At 40.4% G+C, this 21,486-nt stretch overlaps 1 protein-coding gene across 1 annotated transcript; it reads left to right on the plus strand.

Annotated features, from left to right (window-relative positions):
• The first annotated feature begins 6,882 nt into the window (after positions 1-6,882).
• LOC114535031 lies at positions 6,883-20,973 on the plus strand. Its single transcript, XM_028556407.1, has 3 exons — positions 6,883-7,094; positions 15,391-15,464; positions 17,346-20,973. Exon 3 carries the CDS (start codon positions 17,365-17,367, stop codon positions 20,971-20,973), a length of 3,609 nt encoding a protein of 1,202 aa, XP_028412208.1. The 5' UTR covers positions 6,883-7,094; positions 15,391-15,464; positions 17,346-17,364.
• The last annotated feature ends 513 nt before the right edge of the window (positions 20,974-21,486 follow it).

Raw genomic sequence — 21,486 nt, forward strand, 5'->3', positions numbered from 1 at the left:
CGGTGACTCTTTTAACCATTTTTCCGTCAAAGCCAGTGCTTGAAGGGTTGAAATCTCCGGTAATAAGAAGAAGGGCGTTAGGATGTTTACGGAGAAAGGTATCAACATTGGTTTGGAGATGGTTATATAACGCAACGTTTTCTACAGCGCCACAGGATGTAGGGTGGTAAATGACAGCTAATAAAATTATAGAGATCGATCTAGGCAGGCGGGGTGGCCTGATGGACACCCATAGAGATTCAATACCCTGGTCTTCATAAGTATAAAGTCTTCTGCATGGAATTTTGCTGTTAACGTAGATGCAGACACCACCTCCACAGGACGAGGTTCGATCATTGCGAAAGATCAAATAATTAGTAAGAGAAACTGCAGAATCAGGAATATTATTGTTTAACCAAGTTTCGGTGATACAAATAAAATCAGCTTCATTGACTTGAGAAACTACTTCAAGTTCATCCACTTTGTGTAAAATCGAACGGACATTAGATATTAACAAACGTGGAAGGTCAAACTTATCTGGATTTACCAATGTGGGACACGATTGGGTGGTATGCGATAAGGGACTTTCGGGTAGGGTGGGAATGGCTGGGATGTGTAGGAATGGAGGGAACCCTAGTTCCATCAGCGGTTTTGGGTGTTGCACATTTATCGGCGGGTATTGGTAGGGTGGAACTTCTGTTAACGATTTCGGCTGGGGATTTGGGGGCCACGCTTGTTGATGGTAACGAACGGGTTGTTCATTATAGACCTTTGAAAAACCGTATCGTTGTAAGGTGGTTGGTTGTGAAAAAAATCACAGTAATCTCCTTTTATACAAGACCCTTTCCTTTGAAGAAAGGGACACGGGATATATTGTTTCTGATCATTAGATTTGGGCTTTGTATGCAGAAAGTCACAGTGGTCTCCTTTAACACACCAGCCTCGTCGTAAAAGAAAGGGGCACGGAATTAAGCAGGACTAGCGAAGCGATTACTATTAACATAATTGGTCGTACGGTTTAGTTGTGCTTTCAACTTCAAATTCTCGTTTTTTAGTAAATAGTTCTCATGTTTTTGGTCAATGACAACATTGTTACTAACTTTTGATGTTTGTTGATTTGAAAGGGGGGCATCAGTCTTCGGTTTACTAATATTTTTGTCCAGGTCGATTCTCTGACCTTTCGATGGAATTTTATTATTAGGGCGAGGTGGGCTCAGATTGCTTTCATTAAGAATAATGGTTTGTTCACAGTCCTGCGATGGTAATTCTTCTGTGATGCTAATTATGCTTGCCGATGCAATGTCATTGTTTATATCATCGTGGGGCTCGTTGGGTATTTGTTTATCAGGAGACACTAATTTTGACTTAAGAAATATATTCTCTTCGTTAAGATGTGTAATGATTGTGTCTTGGCGACGAACCACCCCTTCCAATTCTATAATTTTTGATCGAAGTGAGTTTAAATCCGACTCGTACCGGTGGTCACTTTCTGATAGAGCTGCAAACAAACGCGACTCTAGCATTGTCATATCCAGTTTTATGCCCTCCAAATCTGCATTAACCACACTATTAGCACACATACAAGTACATGAACACACTTCGGGTGCGTCTGACTGTGTCAAGTCTGAAGCAGCATTCTCGTCTCTCGGTTTTGTTGTGGGTTTGGGGTGGGTTACAATGGCTATATTTTTTAGTTGAGATTTCATATCCTCACTACAGGCACCATTTATAGTTAGTGAATTAGTATCTGAGTACCATCTTACTGTTAAGTCGTTGCTTTCAAGTACTTTACAGTGGCCACCAGGAGCCGACCATTTTGCTTCACTCTTTGTCAAATCATTCATCATGAGTTTGAGTTCTTCAAAGGAACCGAGCCATTTAAATCTACCTCTTTCACTAATGGTAAGATATTTTGTACCATTAGTGATATAATTTGCTTGATTGGTACCAGATTTCACATACAAATCTTGTTCTATATCACAGACTGCAGTTGCATGACCGACCGCCATATTGCTGTTACTTGTTCAAGGTTCTACGGTTCTGTGGTTTTACGGTTCTACGGTTCTACGGTTCTACGGTTCTATGGTTCCATGGTTCTACGGTTCTACGGTTCTACGGTTCTACAGTTCTACGGTTCTACGGTTCTACGGTTCTACGGTTCTATGGTTCTATGGTTCTATGGTACTACGGTTCTACGGTTCTACGGTTCTACGGTTCTACGGTTCTATGGTTCTACGGTTCTATGGTTCTACGGTTCTATGGTTCTACGGTTCTATGGTTCTATGGTTCTATGGTTTTATTGTTCTATGGTTCTACGGTTCTACGGTTCTACGGTTCTACGGTTCTATGGTTCTACGGTTCTACGGTTCTATGGTTCTATGGTTCTATGGTTCTACGGTTCTAGGTTCTACGGTTCTATGGTTCTATGGTTCTATGGTTCTACGGTTCTATGGTTCTATGGTTCTATGGTTCTATGGTTCTACGGTTCTATGGTTCTACGGTTCTACGGTTCTATGGTTCTACGGTTCTATGGTTCTACGGTTCTATGGTTCTATGATTCTACGGTTCTATGGTTCTAGGTTCTAAATTTTATATTGTTTTGCATGCATGGTGCCGGTTGTACGGAACTGGATAGTGCTATGATGATTTGTTTTAAGTCACTCTTTTAAGAGCCGGTAAAAGTTGTCCTCTGTTCGGTGTATAACTTGGAGTAAACTTTGGTATCTATAACCTGAGGGTTACCTTCTATAACTATGATTGCTTCCTAAACATTTCCACAACGGTTATAGTAAAATTTAGTATCCTTGAGTTTCCTCTATCGATCCTTCGTACAACTGGGATTGTGTAATTCTATACCTTCTGTATTTCTGGAAGATTAACTCTTTATATGAAACGGACTGGCAATGAATCTGAGGTTCTATAAGAATGTATGCATGCATGAGCACAATTTCATATTTCCATTTGCGGCCTGTGACGCAGGGAAGGTTGTAAAAAAAAGTGTAAATATGCGGAATGTATACCGCAAAAGAGACTATATTGCTTTAAACAAGGAATCACAACGAAGAAGCGTAAATTTCGGTTTGCTTCCTTTATACGATTGTATTGGAAAAGGACGAAGACTCTTAAAGTGATTATGATATAATTAATATAATTAGATCCGAAACATATCCTCTTCACTAATTTAGCTATATTCAGTAAACTCCGCGAGTATCTATCGCACTATTTTGTATATTTAAAAGTGTATATTTAAGAACATTTTTACATAACAACTATATATACAACTGTATACAATGGTATAAAATACACTAAAAGTAAAAAGTAACTAAAAGTAAAAAACAATTTGGACGAAAAACCCTTTGTGACCAGTTCACATCAAACATGTTTTCCGTCTTAGATGAGTTTCCCGTCACTAATATGAATTCGGCTGATGAAAAACAGAGAGAGTTCCACAAATTAAAGAGTCTAGCGTTTCCGTTTAGACGCTACTTTTCGACATTTCAGTACCTTTTCTAACGTTTTTTTGAAGATCGGAAGAACTGATAAAAACTCATGCTCTAAAATTAGCTCAATTAAGTTGTTATAAATTTTCCAAATTTCTTCTTCGTTGGTATTTTGATCGCTGTTTTCGCGTGCCACCCAAATTACCATAATTAACAAAAATTCCAGGTGATTGAAAGATTCGTCGATCGGAACATTTGTTCTCTGTTCATAAAAAATACGCGACGTCTTTAATGGCGACGTTTCCAATGTTTGTTTCTTGCGCTTTCTTGAACTACGCTTACTTTTCGTATGTTTGTTTATTTTCCTGCAAACACTATTTCCACACTGACCTTTACACTTACATTTGTCCGAACAATTTCCGTAAAGTTGGATGCATTTGCACCGACTTTTGGATTGCTGATGAATCGACCTGTAATATACCATTAAATTTTGTTAAAGATATTGTCTTTCGTATTCCTGATATAAATTTTCCTGTACGGTCCGGATTTTTTCTGCAGTCACTTATCATCAGTCTCATAAGGCAGTTCAACCATACAAAGCCTATTATGCACATTTGAACACAGTCGGTTGGCGGAAAGTAGAAACTCCAAGGCAAGTAATTCGATGGTCAAAACGTTGCGAAACGCCTGTTCTATTGATCCAGAGGTCGGCAAACAGTGGGCAACATCCAGGATAAACGATAAACGGAATATATAAGGTGTTGTACTTTTGCTATATGTATTTTATAGTAAAAGTTAAAGTATATATGCAAATTACCATGCAACCATAGAACCGTAGAACCATAGAACCATAGAACCGTAGACAGTGGCGTAACCAGCCTGACGATTTTGTCCCGCTATGTAAATTTCGAGTTATTATAATAATTCGTGTCTTAAGAAATCTATTGTTTTCACAATCAGTGAACACGAAAATATTAGCATAGGCGGGACAAATCGACAGACTGGCTACGCTACTGACCGTAGTACCATAGAACCATAGAACCATAGAACCATAGAACCATAGAACCATAGAACCATAGAACCATAGAACCATAGAACCATAGAACCATAGAACCATAGAACCGTAGAACCATAGAACCATAGAACCGTAGAACCATAGAACCATAGAACCATAGAACCGTAGAACCGTAGAACCATAGAACCGTAGAACCATAGAACCATATATCCGTATAACCGTAGAACCGTAGAACCATAGAACCGTAGAACCTAGAACCGTAGAACCATAGAACCATAGAACCATAGAACCATAGAACCGTAGAACCATAGAACCATAGAACCATAGAACCATAGAACCGTAGAACCATAGAACCATAGAACCGTAGAACCGTAGAACCATAGAACCATAGAACCATAGAACCGTAGAACTATAGAACAGTAGAACCATACAACCATAGAACCGTAGAACCATAGAACCGTAGAACCTAGAACCTAGAACCGTAGAACCGTAGAATCGTAGAACCGTAGAACCGTAGAACCATAGAACCATAGAACCACATAACCACAGAACCGTAGAACCGTAGAACCATAGAACCGTAGAACCAAAGAACCATAGAACCATAGAACCGTAGAACCATAGAACCATAGAACCGTAGAACTATAGAACCGTAGAACCATAGAACCGTAGAACCGTAGAACCATAGAACCGTAGAACCTAGAACCGTAGAACCATAGAACCATAAAACCGTAGAACCGTAGAACCGTAGAACCATAGAACCGTAGAACCATAGAACCGTAGAACCTAGAACCGTAGAACCGTAGAACCGTAGAACCATAGAACCGTAGAGCCATAGAACCATAGAACCATAGAACCATAGAACCGTAGAACCATAGAACCGTAGAACCATAGAACCGTAGAACCATAGAACCATAGAACCGTAGAACCATAGAACCGTAGAACCATAGAACCGTAGAACCTAGAACCGTAGAACCATAGAACCGTAGAACCATAGAACCGTAGAACCGTAGACACCATAGAACCGTAGAACCGTGGCACCATAGAACCATAGAACCGTAGAACCATAGAACCATAGAACCATAGAACCGTAGAACCATAGAACCATAGAACCATAGAACCATAGAACCGAGGAACCATAGAACCATAGAACCATAGAACCGTAGAACCATAGAACCATAGAACCATAGAACCATAGAACCATAGAACCGTAGAACCATAGAACCGTAGAACCTAGAACCGTAGAACCGTAGAACCGTGAAACCATAGAACCACAGAACCGTAGAACCGTAGAACCATAGAACCGTAGAACCGTAGAACCATAGAACCATAGAACCATAGAACCATAGAACCGTAGAACCATAGAACCATAGAACCGTAGAACCATAGAACCATAGAACCATAGAACCGTAGTCCGTAGAACCATAGAACCGTAGAACCATAGAACCGTAGAACCGTAGAACCGTAGAACCATAGAACCGTAGAACCGTAGAACCATAGAACCATAGAACCGTAGAACCGTAGAACCTAGAACCGTAGAACCATAGAACTAAAAAACCGTAAAACCGTAGAACCGTAAAACCATAGAACCGTAGAACCATAGAACCATAGAACCATAGAACCATAGAACCATAGAAGCGTAGAACCATAGAACCATAGAACCATAGAACCATAGAACCGTAGAACCATAGAACCATAGAACCATAGAACCATAGAACCATAGAACCGTAGAACCATAAAACCATAGAACCATAGAACCATAGAACCGTAGAGCCATAGAACTATAGAACCATAGAACCATAGAACCGTAGAACCATAGAACCATAGAACCGTAGAACCATTGAATGGTAGCATTATATTATTAGTGCCTGATAATTATGCAATACATATTTAATTAATTATTATAATATATTTCGTGACTCGTAACATGGCCTTATAACCCAACATGAGCTCCACTTCTAAATTTATTATATCAATAAATTCTTAAACACATCCGAAATTACTAAAACAATAATTTCGCGACGCGTGGCCGAGCATTATGAAACGGAAAGAAACTGGGTCAAAACCAACTCAAATCTTTCACAATGGCGGAGAATTTTGAAAGGGCTGCCAATGCTCGCAAGAAGAAACTCCCTTCCATGGATTGTCTTATTAGGCAAGGTAATGATATTTTAGAAAAGCGAAAAAAGAGAAGAAAGCCTATTCATTATGAGTATAGCACGGATCCAAAAACTGGCCAACGGAGTTGCAAAAATACTTACAATCCAAAGTATTATAATCCTAACCCTAACCCTAACCCTAACCCTAACCCTAACCCTAACCCTAACCCTAACCCTAACCCTAACCATAACCAACTTTAGTTTGCAGCGCCATATAGCTCAGTGGCGCACCCAAAACCTCACCCAGTTCTTGTTCTCTTTGAGTCTTTGTATTTCTTCAAAGTCTGTGTTCCTTATTTGTCAAAATGATCGTATTTTTGGACTAGAAGCTCCCAAAGTAATCCTGGGAAGTGTTGATTTAGTGTTTGAACAAAACTAAAGTTGTTTTAACAAGCTTTATCAAGACAGACAAGCCCAAAGACAAAGGCATACGGCTTCGGACCAGTCGTGGTATAAATATACACTGCATAGACAAGACAAGATTGCCGAAGGTATTAAATCAAGGTATGTTTTCTCTCATATTGCGATATACGAATGCATCTTTGTCTATTTTGCTATACATTACAATGTTTTGACGGGATAGTTTGGTTTATATTTGTGTTTCACGTACTATATTGAACATTGTTGCTTTAATATATATACATATTTGCTTTTGTGTAATAATAGTCAACAGAAATATTCACATCTGATTTAGCTGGGTAGGGGAAGAATTTATTTTTCAACGTTTTGTAGTTAATATCGTATGCAAAATAGTACACCAGTCAGTGCTATAGTTTTGTTTCATGAATTCTGCTATAATATGGTCATTATATTAAAACACATCTAATTTTCAATTTACACAATGCTCCCCTAGTTTTAATAACACAGGAAATTTTAAAACATTCACTAATTAATTCATTACATGTCCATTTTAAACATTTTATTCCACCTGCTGAGATGAAATTATTAGAGTTATCACAAATTAATTAGTTCAGTAAGTTCAACTTCAAATGGAATCACCCATTGTTAGGAAAATTGTTAGGAAACACATTTGTTTGAAACCATTGTGGAACTGGATAATTATCACATAACCAGTAAATCACTGATTAGATGAGAATTTTATTAGAATCTTTTTGCCCATCCAAGAGGGTGAAATTCCTCCATAGTCAAGCCATTATTTTTTTTCCTTTCTTGTCCTAAAAATCTAATTCATGCCAAATATGCATGTTTATGGCAGGGGAACTCCCCAGTTGGTGCAAAGGGGAAAATGTTTTCCCAAATGGGTTTCCCCTCAGAAGAAACCTTCAAATCACAGAATAAAGATCAAATTTTATAATATTTTTTATGACACATCATTCATACTGTATTCTCATTAAGATTTATAGGTTAAAACTCACTTGATCACATGAGTCAAACAATAAATGTTATATCAATTTGGCGAAATCAAACACAATTTAATGGAGATTTTTCATAATATATTGTAAATTCTAAATTGATTGGATTCTGATTAGATTACAGTTAAACTATTATAGAAACAAACTTAATCACAACTCACAGTACCTGAAGAGTGGATCTCCACTGATTGTCAAACTATCGTTCTCTCTCTCGCACATTAGTCTCACAATGGACCCGATATTCTTATGTTCTCTGTTTACACTAACACCTAATCACTAATTCAATCACATCTCATGTAAATCAAATAGGATCATGCTAGATTTATTTAAACTATGAAATAATAACCAAAATAATCTAATAATAATAACTGAAAAAATCAAACCATATGTAAACTGTCTGATCCAGAGGTAATGAAATTAAAAGTCTCATAACACTCTGATTTTCTAACAGTGTTATTCAGACAGTATTCATAAAACTTCCTAATGTTTCTTGCATGTGCATAAGAACTAACATACTATTGTATTTGCAAAATAATTTGTGTGACAAGGTGCTGCACTTGCGACTTCAATCTCGTCCCGGAAAACCCATTTTTGAATATTAATTTTAAAAAAGTTACTTTAAATGATCTGCATATGTCCACTGGTTGACTGGAAGGTTTATCAGGTCAGGTTGATTGGGATGTATTTAACTTTTCAATACATTATTCACCACATGAACATTTCTCATCTTCAAATTGAAAAGAGTTGGGCAATTCATATAATGGCATCAAATGTGGTATAACAACTGCCTGAAATAGACAAAACACTTCTCAACGTTTCCACCTGAGGGCCTTTGTCAGGAGAGTTAGAATGAAAGTAAATAGGGGAGAATACATGTTTTGTATGGGAGCAAAACACATGACAAAAATGGGCCAGTACGTAGAAAACAAAAAGTCAAAACAACGCCTGATTGTGGGCTAAGAATAGCCCGCAATGAGGGAAGCCTGATCAGCAACGAAGACGTATTTACAACCATTGACCTATATAATATAATATATATATATATATATATATATATATATATATATATATATATATATAATATATATATATATATATATATATATATATATATAATATATATATATATATAATATATATATATATATATATATATATATATATAATATATAGATATATATATATATATATATATATATATATATATATATATATATATATATATATATATATATATATATATATATATATATATTAATCTCGGACGTCACTATACTTACCCGTGTGGATGGTTAGGTGCAGACTTGGGCACTTGGCCACTACCCTGACACTATCAGTTACTTGGAAAAAAATAAATTTCTAACTAGCGGACTACTTCTCTTGCTGGCGATACATACGCTAATGGCTTCCTTGCGTGCTCATCCCTCGCTATATCCGCGCCTTCCTGAGTTATGAGCCCCGTCCCAGGCCCTTCGCCGCCCTTTTGCCCAGTCCGCGCGCAGTTCCTACGATATTAACCTTGGTTACTGCGTAACCTCATTTAATCTCGGACGTCACTATACTTACCCGTGTGGATGGTTAGGTGCAGACTTGGCCACTACCCTGACACTATCAGTTACTTGGATTTAGGTCCGCATTACGTGAGTCTGCTTAGTCCGGACCTGACCACCAACGGTGGAATTTCACCAAATTTCACCACTCCAAGTAACGTAATCTTATTTTTCCTCTACCCCCCCGAACCATCCACACGATTTCACAAGACCGTAGAATTATCGACCGACGCCGTCGTTATGCGACCTAGCCTCGCCAGGCGTCTACGGGGACGAGGGCCCGGTGCCAAGACCGGCGCTGGCAAAGGGAACAACCCTAGATGCGACGTTAAGCGCTATGATTCCATTAGCAAAGGGATCACATCCCAATGCGAAGCCACGCTGGTGAGATTCAATTAGCAGGGGACCACACCCCACTGCTAAGCAACGCTGCTATGATTCAATTAGCCCAGGGACCACGCCCTGCTGCCAAGCCTCGCTGGTCAGATTGAATTAGCAGGGGATCACACCCCACTGCTAAGCAACGCTGCTATGCTTCACTTAGCCCAGGGACCACGCCCTGCTGCTAAGCCTCGCTGGTAAGATTGAATTAGCAAGGGACCACCCCCCCACTGCTAAGCAACGCTACTATGATTCGATTAGTACAGGAACCACGCCCCGCTGCTAAGCAACGCTGGTAAGATTCAATTAGCAGGGGACCGCACCCCACTGCTAAGCAACGCTGCGATGCTTCAATTAGCAAGGGACCGCCCCCCAATGCTAAGCCACGCTTAGAAAAAGAAAACAAAACAAAAAAAAAACAAAGTACAAACATAGACCACATCCAATACACAAGGCAACATGCAGAGATTTATTTGACAAGTACACCTGACATCATTATGTGACATTATTAACCATGCGCGCCGGGACCGTTTCTAAAAGCTGGGTAGGTGTCTGTATATACAACTGGTAAGCATTGCTGAACCACCGCCCTAATGTTTTGATGAGATGGTCAGGAATACCCGCTGCCGCCGCCGAGGTTGCCGCCCCGATACAAAAGCTATGGCCGGAAAAGTTCCCTTCTAATCCCGCGCGGGCGGCCGCGGTTTTGAGCCAGGCTGTCAAAGTCGTCCGAGTCAGTGGCAGACCCGTTGTATGGCGAAATAGCGGTCCACCGTCCCCACCCCGCCGGTGAAGGTAGCGCAGCAGTGCACGGACTGCGCAGACTTCTTCTTTTCCCGAGATGCCCAGACGGATGGTGTGGCCCTGGCGAAATGGGTTGATGCTGCTTATGATGGTCAACCTGAACGTCCTCTACAGCCAGATGCACACGCGCGTCGAACGAGCTGTTCGCTGTCGTAAATTCGCCAGAGCGCAAGAAACCGAAAAAGCCGGTGCAACAGGCCGCCCAAAACAATATATCGTCGTACCGGTCGAGATCCAGCACCGCCCGAATGCGAGAAAGCACCGGCAACGTAATTGGAAGTCTTTCACGTTTCGAGATGCCCTGGGAGCGCTTAATTCCCCGCAATACCCTTTCCAATCGCAGGCAGTTAGCAAGCGGGTTCGCGAGGCCGTGTTCGATGTGGAGGGAACGTATCCCAGCTAGATAAACCTTTATCGATGCTGCCTTGATGGTTTTTGACAGATAGGTGGCAAACAATATTAGTGTCCATTCAGACGCCGGCAGGGGAGAACCAATCGGGTTGAGGCGTTGGCTCCAATGGCAGAACTCGAGAAATTTACGCTGAGCGGAATCATATGTACGCCTGGTGGTACTGGCGATGCCCTAAAACATGAGAGCTCGAGCGTTTTGATTTAGTTCGGCGAGCTCAGACGAGCTAGCAAGGTTGGCGGGATCGCGACGGGATCTTGACGGGAGTGTGGTGCCAGCTGACGAAATACCTGCATATTAAACCGAGAGAGGGCATCAGCAATACCGTTTTCCTTTCCCGGGACATGTGCCGCGGTGACTTTAAACTTATGTTGCGCTGCGCAGAGGAACAGCTTGCGTAACAGCCGCATGAGACCGCTGTCCCTAGACGTTCCGGACGAAATAACCGCTACAACGCTCTGATTGTCACAACAAAATTGGATACGACGCCGACGCCAATGCTCGCCCCAAATATAGCAGGCAATGACTATAGGAATAGCTCTTTATATGCAATACTGAGCGAACGCTGGGCATCAGACCACGAGCCGTTAAACCATTCTCCGGCGTGAAACGCACCGTACCCGATACTACCGGATGCTTCCGTGGACAAGAAAAGGTCCGCGACTGGGGCCCAATCAGGTAAATCAAAAAAATAGACACCGTCCCACGAAGGCAATAAGGAGCGCCACCACTTTATATCGCGTTTGCACTTTCTGTTTAGGCGAATAAACCGAGACTGCTTGCTGGAGTGACCTTTTAACAAGTCCAGCAGACGGCGCACAAATGTCCGACCCTGGGGAACTACCGAGCAGGCGTGGTTAAGTTTGCCCACCAAGGACTGGAGTTCTTTCAATTTACATGTGCGTTTATTGGCCCATTCGTGAAGCATGGTAACAATCTCAGCGCGTTTGCCGACGGGGAGGCTCGCGGTCATCTTAAGCGAATCTAACTCGATCCCAAGAAACGTGAGGCAGGTTGTAGGGCCGATACATTTTTCCGGCGATAGGGGGATGCTTTCTTTGGCTGCGTGGTCAATCGCGCGAAGGCGCTCCGCACACGTGTCAGAGGCCGGTGGCCCTAGAGTGAAATAATCGTCCAGGTAGTGCAACAAGTCACTAGTGTTCCACTTAGTAACTAAACACCAATGAAATAAATCAGCCACGCTGTTAAAAATACCTGGGGCTGAACGCAGGCCAAAGGGTAATGCCAAGTCCACATAATAACTCCCTTGCCAAAACATGCCCAATAAGTGACGATCGGACGGATGCACAGGGATTATGCGGTACGCGCTTTTTATGTCTACTTTGCCCATAAGTGCCCCGCGTCCGGTGTTGACAATGAGCGCGATAGCATCTGACACTTTACTATAAGTCAGAGAGAATTCCTCTTTGTGAATTCCATCATTCACGCTATGGCCGAAGGGAAATGACAAATCGAGGATTAGTCGCCACCCCCCGTCTTTTTTGGGAATGACGCCAAAGCGACTGACTTGCAAATTAGGCAGGGGGGGTACAGGAGTAGGACCAAATACGCGACCTACCGAAACTTCTTTAGCCACATATTCATCAATCACCGAGGGATGTTCCCGCGCTGATGGGCAATTTGACTTTGCTGGTTTTAGTGTGGTAGATTCGGAGTGGAACCCGAGCCGAAACCCGTCCCGTAAACCACTTAAACATAATCCACTTTCGCTTTATCCGGATGACCGCATAATTGTATGGAAAAATTGTCTACATTAATAGGAGTTACCGAGGACACACAAGGAAGAGTAAAAATGTTATTTAATACACAACCGGACGAAGAACTATTGTTATTGATTATGCTGTCTCTAATCTCTTCTTGCCTGGCGCCGGCGAGTTGATTCTTCGCCCGACTACGCCCTCGTTTCCGAGGGGATTCTTGGCAATGGATCCGTCGATGCGCACCGCCGCATCCCACTCGATCACATTTGTGGTGAAATCTACAGAACTCGCGGGGACTACTGCACGCCCCTGAGTTTCATGATTTGCAAGCAATAGGCGAATTTTGGTCCCCCCGAGGTTCCCGAAATCTAGAGACCGAAGGCGGCGTTGATTGTGCCGAGACCGCAGTATGGTAATGGTATAGATCCGAATGAATCTGATTCCAATTCGTTGAATTGGACGCCGCGGCGTGTAGGCGAAACGCTCGATCATAATTCAGCCAGCACCGTCCGGGGAACTGTTTAGCCATGCGAATGATCAAGGCCATATAGGAGAGTAAATCACGCGCCCTGTCAGGTCTGGCCGAGGTTATCACAGTGATATAACTATTAAAGCACTCGACCCACGTCAAAATATCGCGAAGTTCGTTTTTCTTGCGCGATGTACTGGTAGGGACAATCGAGCGGCCATCAATAACAAAGGATGGTACTTCGTTTAATGGGGCTTCGCGGTTTCTGGGATAAGTTCGGACAGTTCGACAAACTTATTGGCCAAAATTTGAGTCACAAGTTTCGCTGGGATGGAAGGACGCCCCGGACCCAAAATAAAGGCATGATTCAGCCCACCAACCGGTCCCACCGAGGTTAGTGTGGTAGCGGGTAACGACTGAGTGGGTTCAGTCAATGCTGCCGTGTTCGTATCCACGAAACTAGCGCTGGATTGTGTAGCCGACGCTGACCCAGCAATCCCCAGAAAGAAAGGAGCAGTTAACATACCTTGATTCGTGCTCGACGCACTTACCACGGGAAGCCTTGAACTCGTGGGTATATCGCCCAATTGTTCCAGCGCAGAGACTTCGTCCTCTTTCGCAGCGAGCGATTTCGCGATTGCCTCTGCGACCACGTGCTGTAAGCCAGCGCAAAACTCCGGCGAGTTAAATGCCGCGGCCCAATTCACAGATGGGGACGATTCCCCATGTTCTTCGCGTGAATCTCTTTCTGACGCCATTGCTATTTCCAAGTTTTATGCGGCAACACCAACAATCACCAAAAAAAAAAATTTCTAACTAGCGGACTACTTCTCTTGCTGGCGATACATACGCTAATGGCTTCCTGAGTTATGAGCCCCGTCCCAGGCCCTTCGCCGCCCTTTTGCCCAGTCCGCGCGCAGTTCCTACGATATTAACCTTGGTTACTGCGTAACCTCATTATATATATATATATATATATATATATATATATATATATATATATATATATATATATATATATATATATATATATATATATATATATATATATATATATATATATAGCACAATAGCATCATCACCCCCATCATGATAAGAATAATAAACGTGTACAGAATTTCTTATTGTGTGGAACGAAGTTCGTCTTCTATATACATATATTCAGATTGTTACTTTGATATATACCATTATGGCAAAAATTTACAAATGAAATTTGACTATTGAGCGAAAAGCAAATAAATATTCACAATATAAAGCTTTTAAGAAAATCGTTTTAAGCTTTTCAGGACTGACACGACAAATCACGCAAGTAATACTCCTTATAAATACTCCAAAAATAATACATTTACATCATCATCACAATTCACAAATACGAACTGCGATTATAGGTATAGCCTAACAATCCGCACGGCGTGACATATTACTGTATCAATGCTTATATCGACTTAAGAGTGCAGTGTTCTAGTTCCGACGAAAGCCTTCAAAAAACTAGTTGTATGATAGTCGTGTAAGTGTGTCAGTCGACAGCTGGCACATTTAAAGTATTTAAGTATCATTTATAAACATTCGTACGTCTAAGCCTGCCAAAACATCGATGATAAATCTTGCTTTCATATAGGAATTTAAAAGTAAACATCCCACCAAGCAATATGTAAACTCTCTCCTAGAGCACGTGTAATAAACTTGCATTATTAAATGCCTGGCACTGCACAGCGCTTCGTCGCGTTGTTGTCTTGTGTGATACTGATACTGAAAAACATTCCTCACTTCTTTAAAGTGTATGTGAAATGAAAATTTCGATATCGTTTTTTTTGCATTTTCTAAAAAATTCGTGTTTTCCGATCATAAACATACCGACCTTGTCGAAAAATTCGGACTAGAAGTTTGTGAAATTTACGATTAAAGTTCGATTTTTAGACTCTTTACTGGCGAAATTCCTAACATTCCATCGCGCGGCCAATGACGTATAAAAAAATGAAATGAAAATGACCCCCTAAATATACAAATTCCATAACTACATGACACTCACATGGCATTCTAAGGTGCATGGCAGTTTTAAATTACATTGAGAATTACAAAGTTTTTCCTCCTAGGATTCAAGTCTTCATTTCCGCACATCTGTTTGTTATATTTCTGGCGAATCTTTGCCGCTTTCAAAATTTGAGAGGTAAGTTTTTGTCGCGGCGTTGGTCATATTCTTTCCTTTTTTAAGAGTACGCGTGTTTATTCTGTGGCGCAGCACAGAGCTAAATCATTTAATCTTTTAGTAATTTCCTAAAATTTTAATATACAATCAATATTTTGAATAATAAATTATAAGAATTCGAGGGTTTGAATTGGGCGTTCTGTATAAAGATTCAATTCAAGAAGCTGAAATTCTAAGCCTCTAGGCAAACGAACAATTGAATTAGACACACACATTCTCTTTTTATACATCGACTCTAATATTGTCTGTTTCTAAAATCTTTCCCACGCGGAACAATTTAAAAGTTGGCTTATTAAAAGTTGACAACCTTTAATTCTCAGTCAAACCAAAGCGCGTTTACAAGATTAAAGATTGTTGAAGTTGACAACCAAACAAGTCTATTCGTATTACTGTATGTGTCATCGCCATTCAGAAAACGTGCAATATTTTTCTTGCGAAGAAATCTCCGTGTCTTGTTCAAGTTTCATAAACCGTGTTTATCAGAAAACTAACTAAAGATACAGCGTTGTCTTTCTTTCAAAACATGCAGTTGAGATTGAAATGACCCTGAATCTTGATAGAAACAAGCAATATTTATGAACCCCGAATCATTATTCATTAAAAATTAAACATACATTCGTGTGAGTTGACCTGCGTATATACCAGGAAATTTAAACCTAGCGTAATATTTAAATTTTAATATAAAATATGCACCAATTAATGCAAGTGTATTCGAGGTAACCTGCAAAGATGAAATCCACCCAGCAAACACATGAACACTCAGGCCCCGTCCACACGATGCAGGAAAAATTTGAAAACGTAACGCAAGAATATTCTTACGGTTACGCGTACCGTCCACATTATGGGGCAGCCAAAAAAGATTTGAGCAACTTTGGTGAAAAATTACAAATGTGGTCGCACTTGGCTAGTTACCACACTGCATTGTGACGTCATGTTAAAATTTTTTAAACTTTAAAAAACGTAACTTTCGTTGCGTTAATTCGTAAATTTTATTGGTCTTATAATGACGTATGAAGTTTGTAGTTAATAATTCAGTCAATATATGTCCTTGTGATTATTAAAAATTGCCGCTTACTGTATCCTTATAGCTTATGCATTAGATTGAACTACACAATACCCAATAGACAAGGAAAGAAATAATAATACACAAATACATAAATAGCAAAACAAATCAATTTCATTTCTTGATTAATTGCTCTTCGACCTATACCTTAAAAGTTATTTAATAGCAGGGTTTCAACAATTCACGGAAACGTGCACGATGCGTAACCTGTGCATCGTTTGGTATATTTCAAACTAAATGGTTTGTTCGTATTCTTATTGAGGTTGAGTATTATTTTATGCTATTGTTTGTGTTTGTCTTTAAGCCTCGTGGACACTGGTGCGCTTAACACCCGCACATAACAAATATTCTGCCATTTGTGTATTTGTGTCGTAAAATTAAGCACGAACGACAAAACATGTCAATACTACTCCCAGACTAGGAAATTACCACGAGTGATAAGTGTGCGATGTTTACAAGTGTACGCCAGGCTTAAAACTGCATGTCATGCTTCAATAATAATAAATCAATATCACCTTCCAGTGGATACGTTGTTTAGCCTCGGCAAAGATTTCAATTTTTTATATTCTATTTCTGCATGCCAGGGAATGCATTCTCAGCTGTTTGGTTCACAATAATGCTTCATCGTTTGTCAATGTATTTCCCGACATACTACCCTCGTAGCACATTTGGTCCATGTGGTATCACTGAATACCATTCACACGATAGCATTAGATATATGAAACCCTCCCTGGTTATTTTAAGGAAACACATCTGGTATTAACACCCATTTGTTGCAGTACAACTTCGTGCAATGACATGGCTTCTGTCGATCTGCAAGAAAACGCAAATTTTACAAGGCTCAGTAGACTTTTAGTTGACAAAGGAACTGAGGCTTTGAGAAATACATTTGATACCCTCCATCCACCTGTTAGTCTACCCGGAGTTCTGGCTAAAAACAAAAGATCTCTTCAAAGGTTAAAACCTCGAGTTATTAATAATTCCCAGTGGGATTTACTGTTTCCTTCGTCTGGCAACCCACCAGATTCCAAAACTTTTGATGTCACATTACTTACAGTTCTATTCCGGAACATTTGTGGTTTTCCATCAACAGGATGGGGTGTAATGCCTCCGAATACTGATAGATCAACGCAGGCGAATATCACAAGAATCAAGTGTTACAGAAATGAAGTTATTGCGCATGTAACAACAACTCGAGTTGAGAATTCAACATTTCAATCTTTATGGAGGAAAATTTCGCAGGCGATAGTAGGATTGGGTGTATCACAGGGTGATGTCGACGATTTAGAAAAATGTCCTCTTGGGCCTGAAGAAGAAGTGTATGTGCAAAAGCTTAAAGATTGGAAAATGCACGAAGATGAGTGTATTAAATTGCTTAAAGTAATTGAAGCTGGTGTAAATAATGTAACACAAGTCACTGAAGAGACGCGCGATGCAGTAAATGAAACGCGCGATGCAGTAAATGAAACGCGCGATGCAGTATATGAAATGCGCCATTCATTGGCCAAGCGTACGCTGTCAATACCCGGGGACACCAATCCTGAAACAAAATCCTGCATGGAAAGTGATGAAGATTTATTGCGAAAACTCGCTAAGCATAAATTTAACGGTAAAATTAAAGGAAAAGTGAATTTTTTCCTTCCTGGTACAAGAGAGTGGTTGTTAAAGGAAATTAACGAGTGGTTTCAAAAGTGTGACAGCGATTCAAGAATAAAGTTAATAACAGCTGGACCAGGATTTGGTAAAAGCGTGTTTGCCGCTAAAATCTGTGAAGATTTTGGGAAGAATGGAAAGCTGGCTGTTTGTCACTTTTGTGATTTCAGTGATTCAAACTTAAGAGATCCTATGGTGATGCTGCAGTCTCTCGCAAGTCAGATGTGTAAGAGCGTCCCTGGGTTTAAGAATGAGCTCCTTGATCAGTTAAAGCGACCTCATCAAGTCCAAAGCCTCAAAGATGCCTTCCAAATATATTTGCAAAATCCCTTAGATGAATTGGAAATAAAAGAGCCACGTTTAATCGTGATCGATGGCTTGGATGAAAGTGCTGCAGATAACAAGAATGAAATTACGCATTTGACTGCTGAATATTTTCCTGAGCTTCCCGAGTACATCAAAATCTTGGGGACGAGCAGGCCAGAGATTTCCGTTGCTGATCTAAGAATAAGAGGCGATCAAAAGACAGACATTTCTAATGTTCATTACAACAATAACTCAGATCTGGAACTTTATTTTAAAGAATGTTTTCCAAGTTTAGTCGGCAGGGAAGTGGATGGAAGTCAGATGAGCGATGATTTCTACGAGGATCATCCATATCTTTACCGTTTTTGGCGAAATAAAACTATTAATTTACTTTCCATTTTTGTTGCCAAATGCCAGGGCTCATTTCTCTATGCATATCACTTTCAATCTGGGCTAAGGGCTCGCTGTGATCTTGAGAAGATAACAAATAATGACGTCATGGAGTTTCTCCCAGAAGGTCTGCATTCTGTTTACGAACGATATTTTAAACGCCTTGAAGACGAGCTTAACGACATAAAACACGAAAAGTTCGATGTCTTGAATATTTTGGCAATGCTGGTTGCTTCCGAAGAAGATCTTCCCCTCGCTTTCGTCGCTCAGGCATTTGGTTTAGCTGCAGCTTGTCGCGAAACGAAAGACATCATCAACAAAATTAATGAAACCGTATCGTGCTTGTTGTACGTTTCAGATGACAGGTTAACCGTTTTTCACAAATCCTTTATTGATTGGCTTCTAGCAAAGGGCTACAAAGATCACCAGTATACTGTCAAGGTCGATGATGGACATAGATCGCTTTGGCTTTTATGCGAAAAGGTTTTTAAAGAAATTGTGGAAAATGTTCGCTCAGGAGTTGAAGTGAAGTTTAGTAATGATGTGGAATACGCTCTGAAACATGGTTTAAAACATGTAGAAAAGTGTGAAATGGAGGAAGGTGTGTTTTGGTCAGTTGATGTTATTATCGTATGTTATATGTTAAGTGTAATCGGTTCGAGTGAATTGCTGCGTTTCTGGCTCACATTGCTGCAATGTTCCTGGATTAAAAACGAAGAGTTACGCGCCCGCATTTCGTATCATGTCATTGAATTTGAGTTTTTTGAACATGCCCTGGCACGCCGGCGGGGATATTATAACGATGTAAGTGAAGTTCATTCGACAGTATATTCACAATGGTATTTACAAGCGGTTCGTACCCGTTCTCCAGAAGGTTATTTCAGCGATGATGAGAAGAAAATCGCGGAGACGCTACTATCAAACCTTTCACCTTTTGTCGAGTCGAATTCTTACGAAGTTTCGGTTTTGCCGCGAGCAGTCTGGAAACCCAGTGACTTTGATAATATAACAGCTGTTGCTTTATCTAACGATGAAAAAAGTGTGGCAGTTGGAATAGATAATTTTATCCATGTGATATCCCTACCAACTTTAGTTGAAATTATGAATTATTCAACAAAATTGAAAAGAATTCGATGCTGCACATTTTTTCCAGACGATTCGCGCATATTATTTGGTAAACTGGAAACGGCGTTTAACATTGCTGGAAGAAAGGAAGATCCATTTTTCCCTGGAAATGAAGAGACGTTCCTGTCCTGTGCATTTTCCCCTAACGGCAAAAGACTGGTTACTAGCGTTGGTTCAAACACCGTTAAAGTTTGGGACGTTGCTAAACAAACGCTGCTGTCGTCGCATTGTGCTGGATTTCGTGTTGGTTGGTGCTCTTTTAGCGTCACAGGGCTATTTATTATTGCAAATTCAGAATCTTCATCTTATCCGGGTTATTCGTTCTGTGTTTGGAACGCTATCACATTGCAAAGAAGTGATAGGCGAAAATTATCTGACGGGGGACGGGAGAAACCAGTTGTGTTAAAGAGTAGGAAATGTGAACGATGTTTTCAGCGGGGATTTGAGGAACCAAATTCTAAACACTTAGAAATAAGGAAATGTCGGAAAAACTTTAGAATGTCGTTTCCGTGGATCTGCAAAGGTGTGGAGTGTATTTTTTCTTCGGAAAAATATTGTTATTTGAGTGACACAGAAAGTATTCCTTTAACTGCGATTGTTGCTTGGAACTATCTTGTTGCCACTCCTCGAAAGGTTTTCATTGATCGATACAAAATGACTGCTTTAGAAGATAATCTGTGGCTCTATTCAGATGTTGAAAAACTAATTGTCTTTAAGACATTAGTTCCTAAACAAGAGCAATCATGTCTGTCACAGCCAACGGTCGTTTATTCCAGTTCGTTTTCTCCTGACGGCTCTCGACTTGCATCCTGCAACTCAGATGGATGTATCAACGTATGGAATGTCTATACCAGCAAGTTGAACAACGTTTCAAAAGCAGTCAATGCGGGTCAAGGTTTTTATGCTGGTGGTCGGAAGATTTCCTGTTTGTGATTAGTGAATTTATCAGGATTCCCAAATTAACGCGATATCAGGTAGATGACAATCTAAAGATCTTGTTTACTCACTGTCAGGACGTGGTGCTAGACGACTTGTCGGAATTAAGACTAAAGGGCTGGTCCGATTTCCTAGATTCAAACGTTGGTTTTTCCGAAGGCTTTGTCAGCTTGGCTCTCGGATACAATGAACTCGTGAAAGTTCTCGATGTCAGAGATGTTGATGGTCCTGTAATGATCAATTTGCCTGGAATTGAGCCTGAGATGGAAGTAGAAATCTCGCCTGGTGGTGCCTTTATCTCTGGTTGTAATAAGAATAAATGTTATATTTGGAAAAGAAATAACAAAAACCCAACTTCATATGAAGTCTTATATCGCCGTGATTGTTTAAGATTTCGCAGTGAATCAGCAGCAAGTCTCAATGATAACTCCAAAGTCGCAGTAAGTTTCAGTAATGACCCCAAAGTCGCAATAGTCATGGACTTTCCGGATTATATAAGTCAGATAATTG

The sequence above is a fragment of the Dendronephthya gigantea genome, unplaced genomic scaffold (assembly GCF_004324835.1).
Source record: "Dendronephthya gigantea isolate DGI-Jeju-01 unplaced genomic scaffold, DenGig_1.0 000109F, whole genome shotgun sequence".
NCBI classification, from domain to species: domain Eukaryota; kingdom Metazoa; phylum Cnidaria; class Anthozoa; order Malacalcyonacea; family Nephtheidae; genus Dendronephthya; species Dendronephthya gigantea.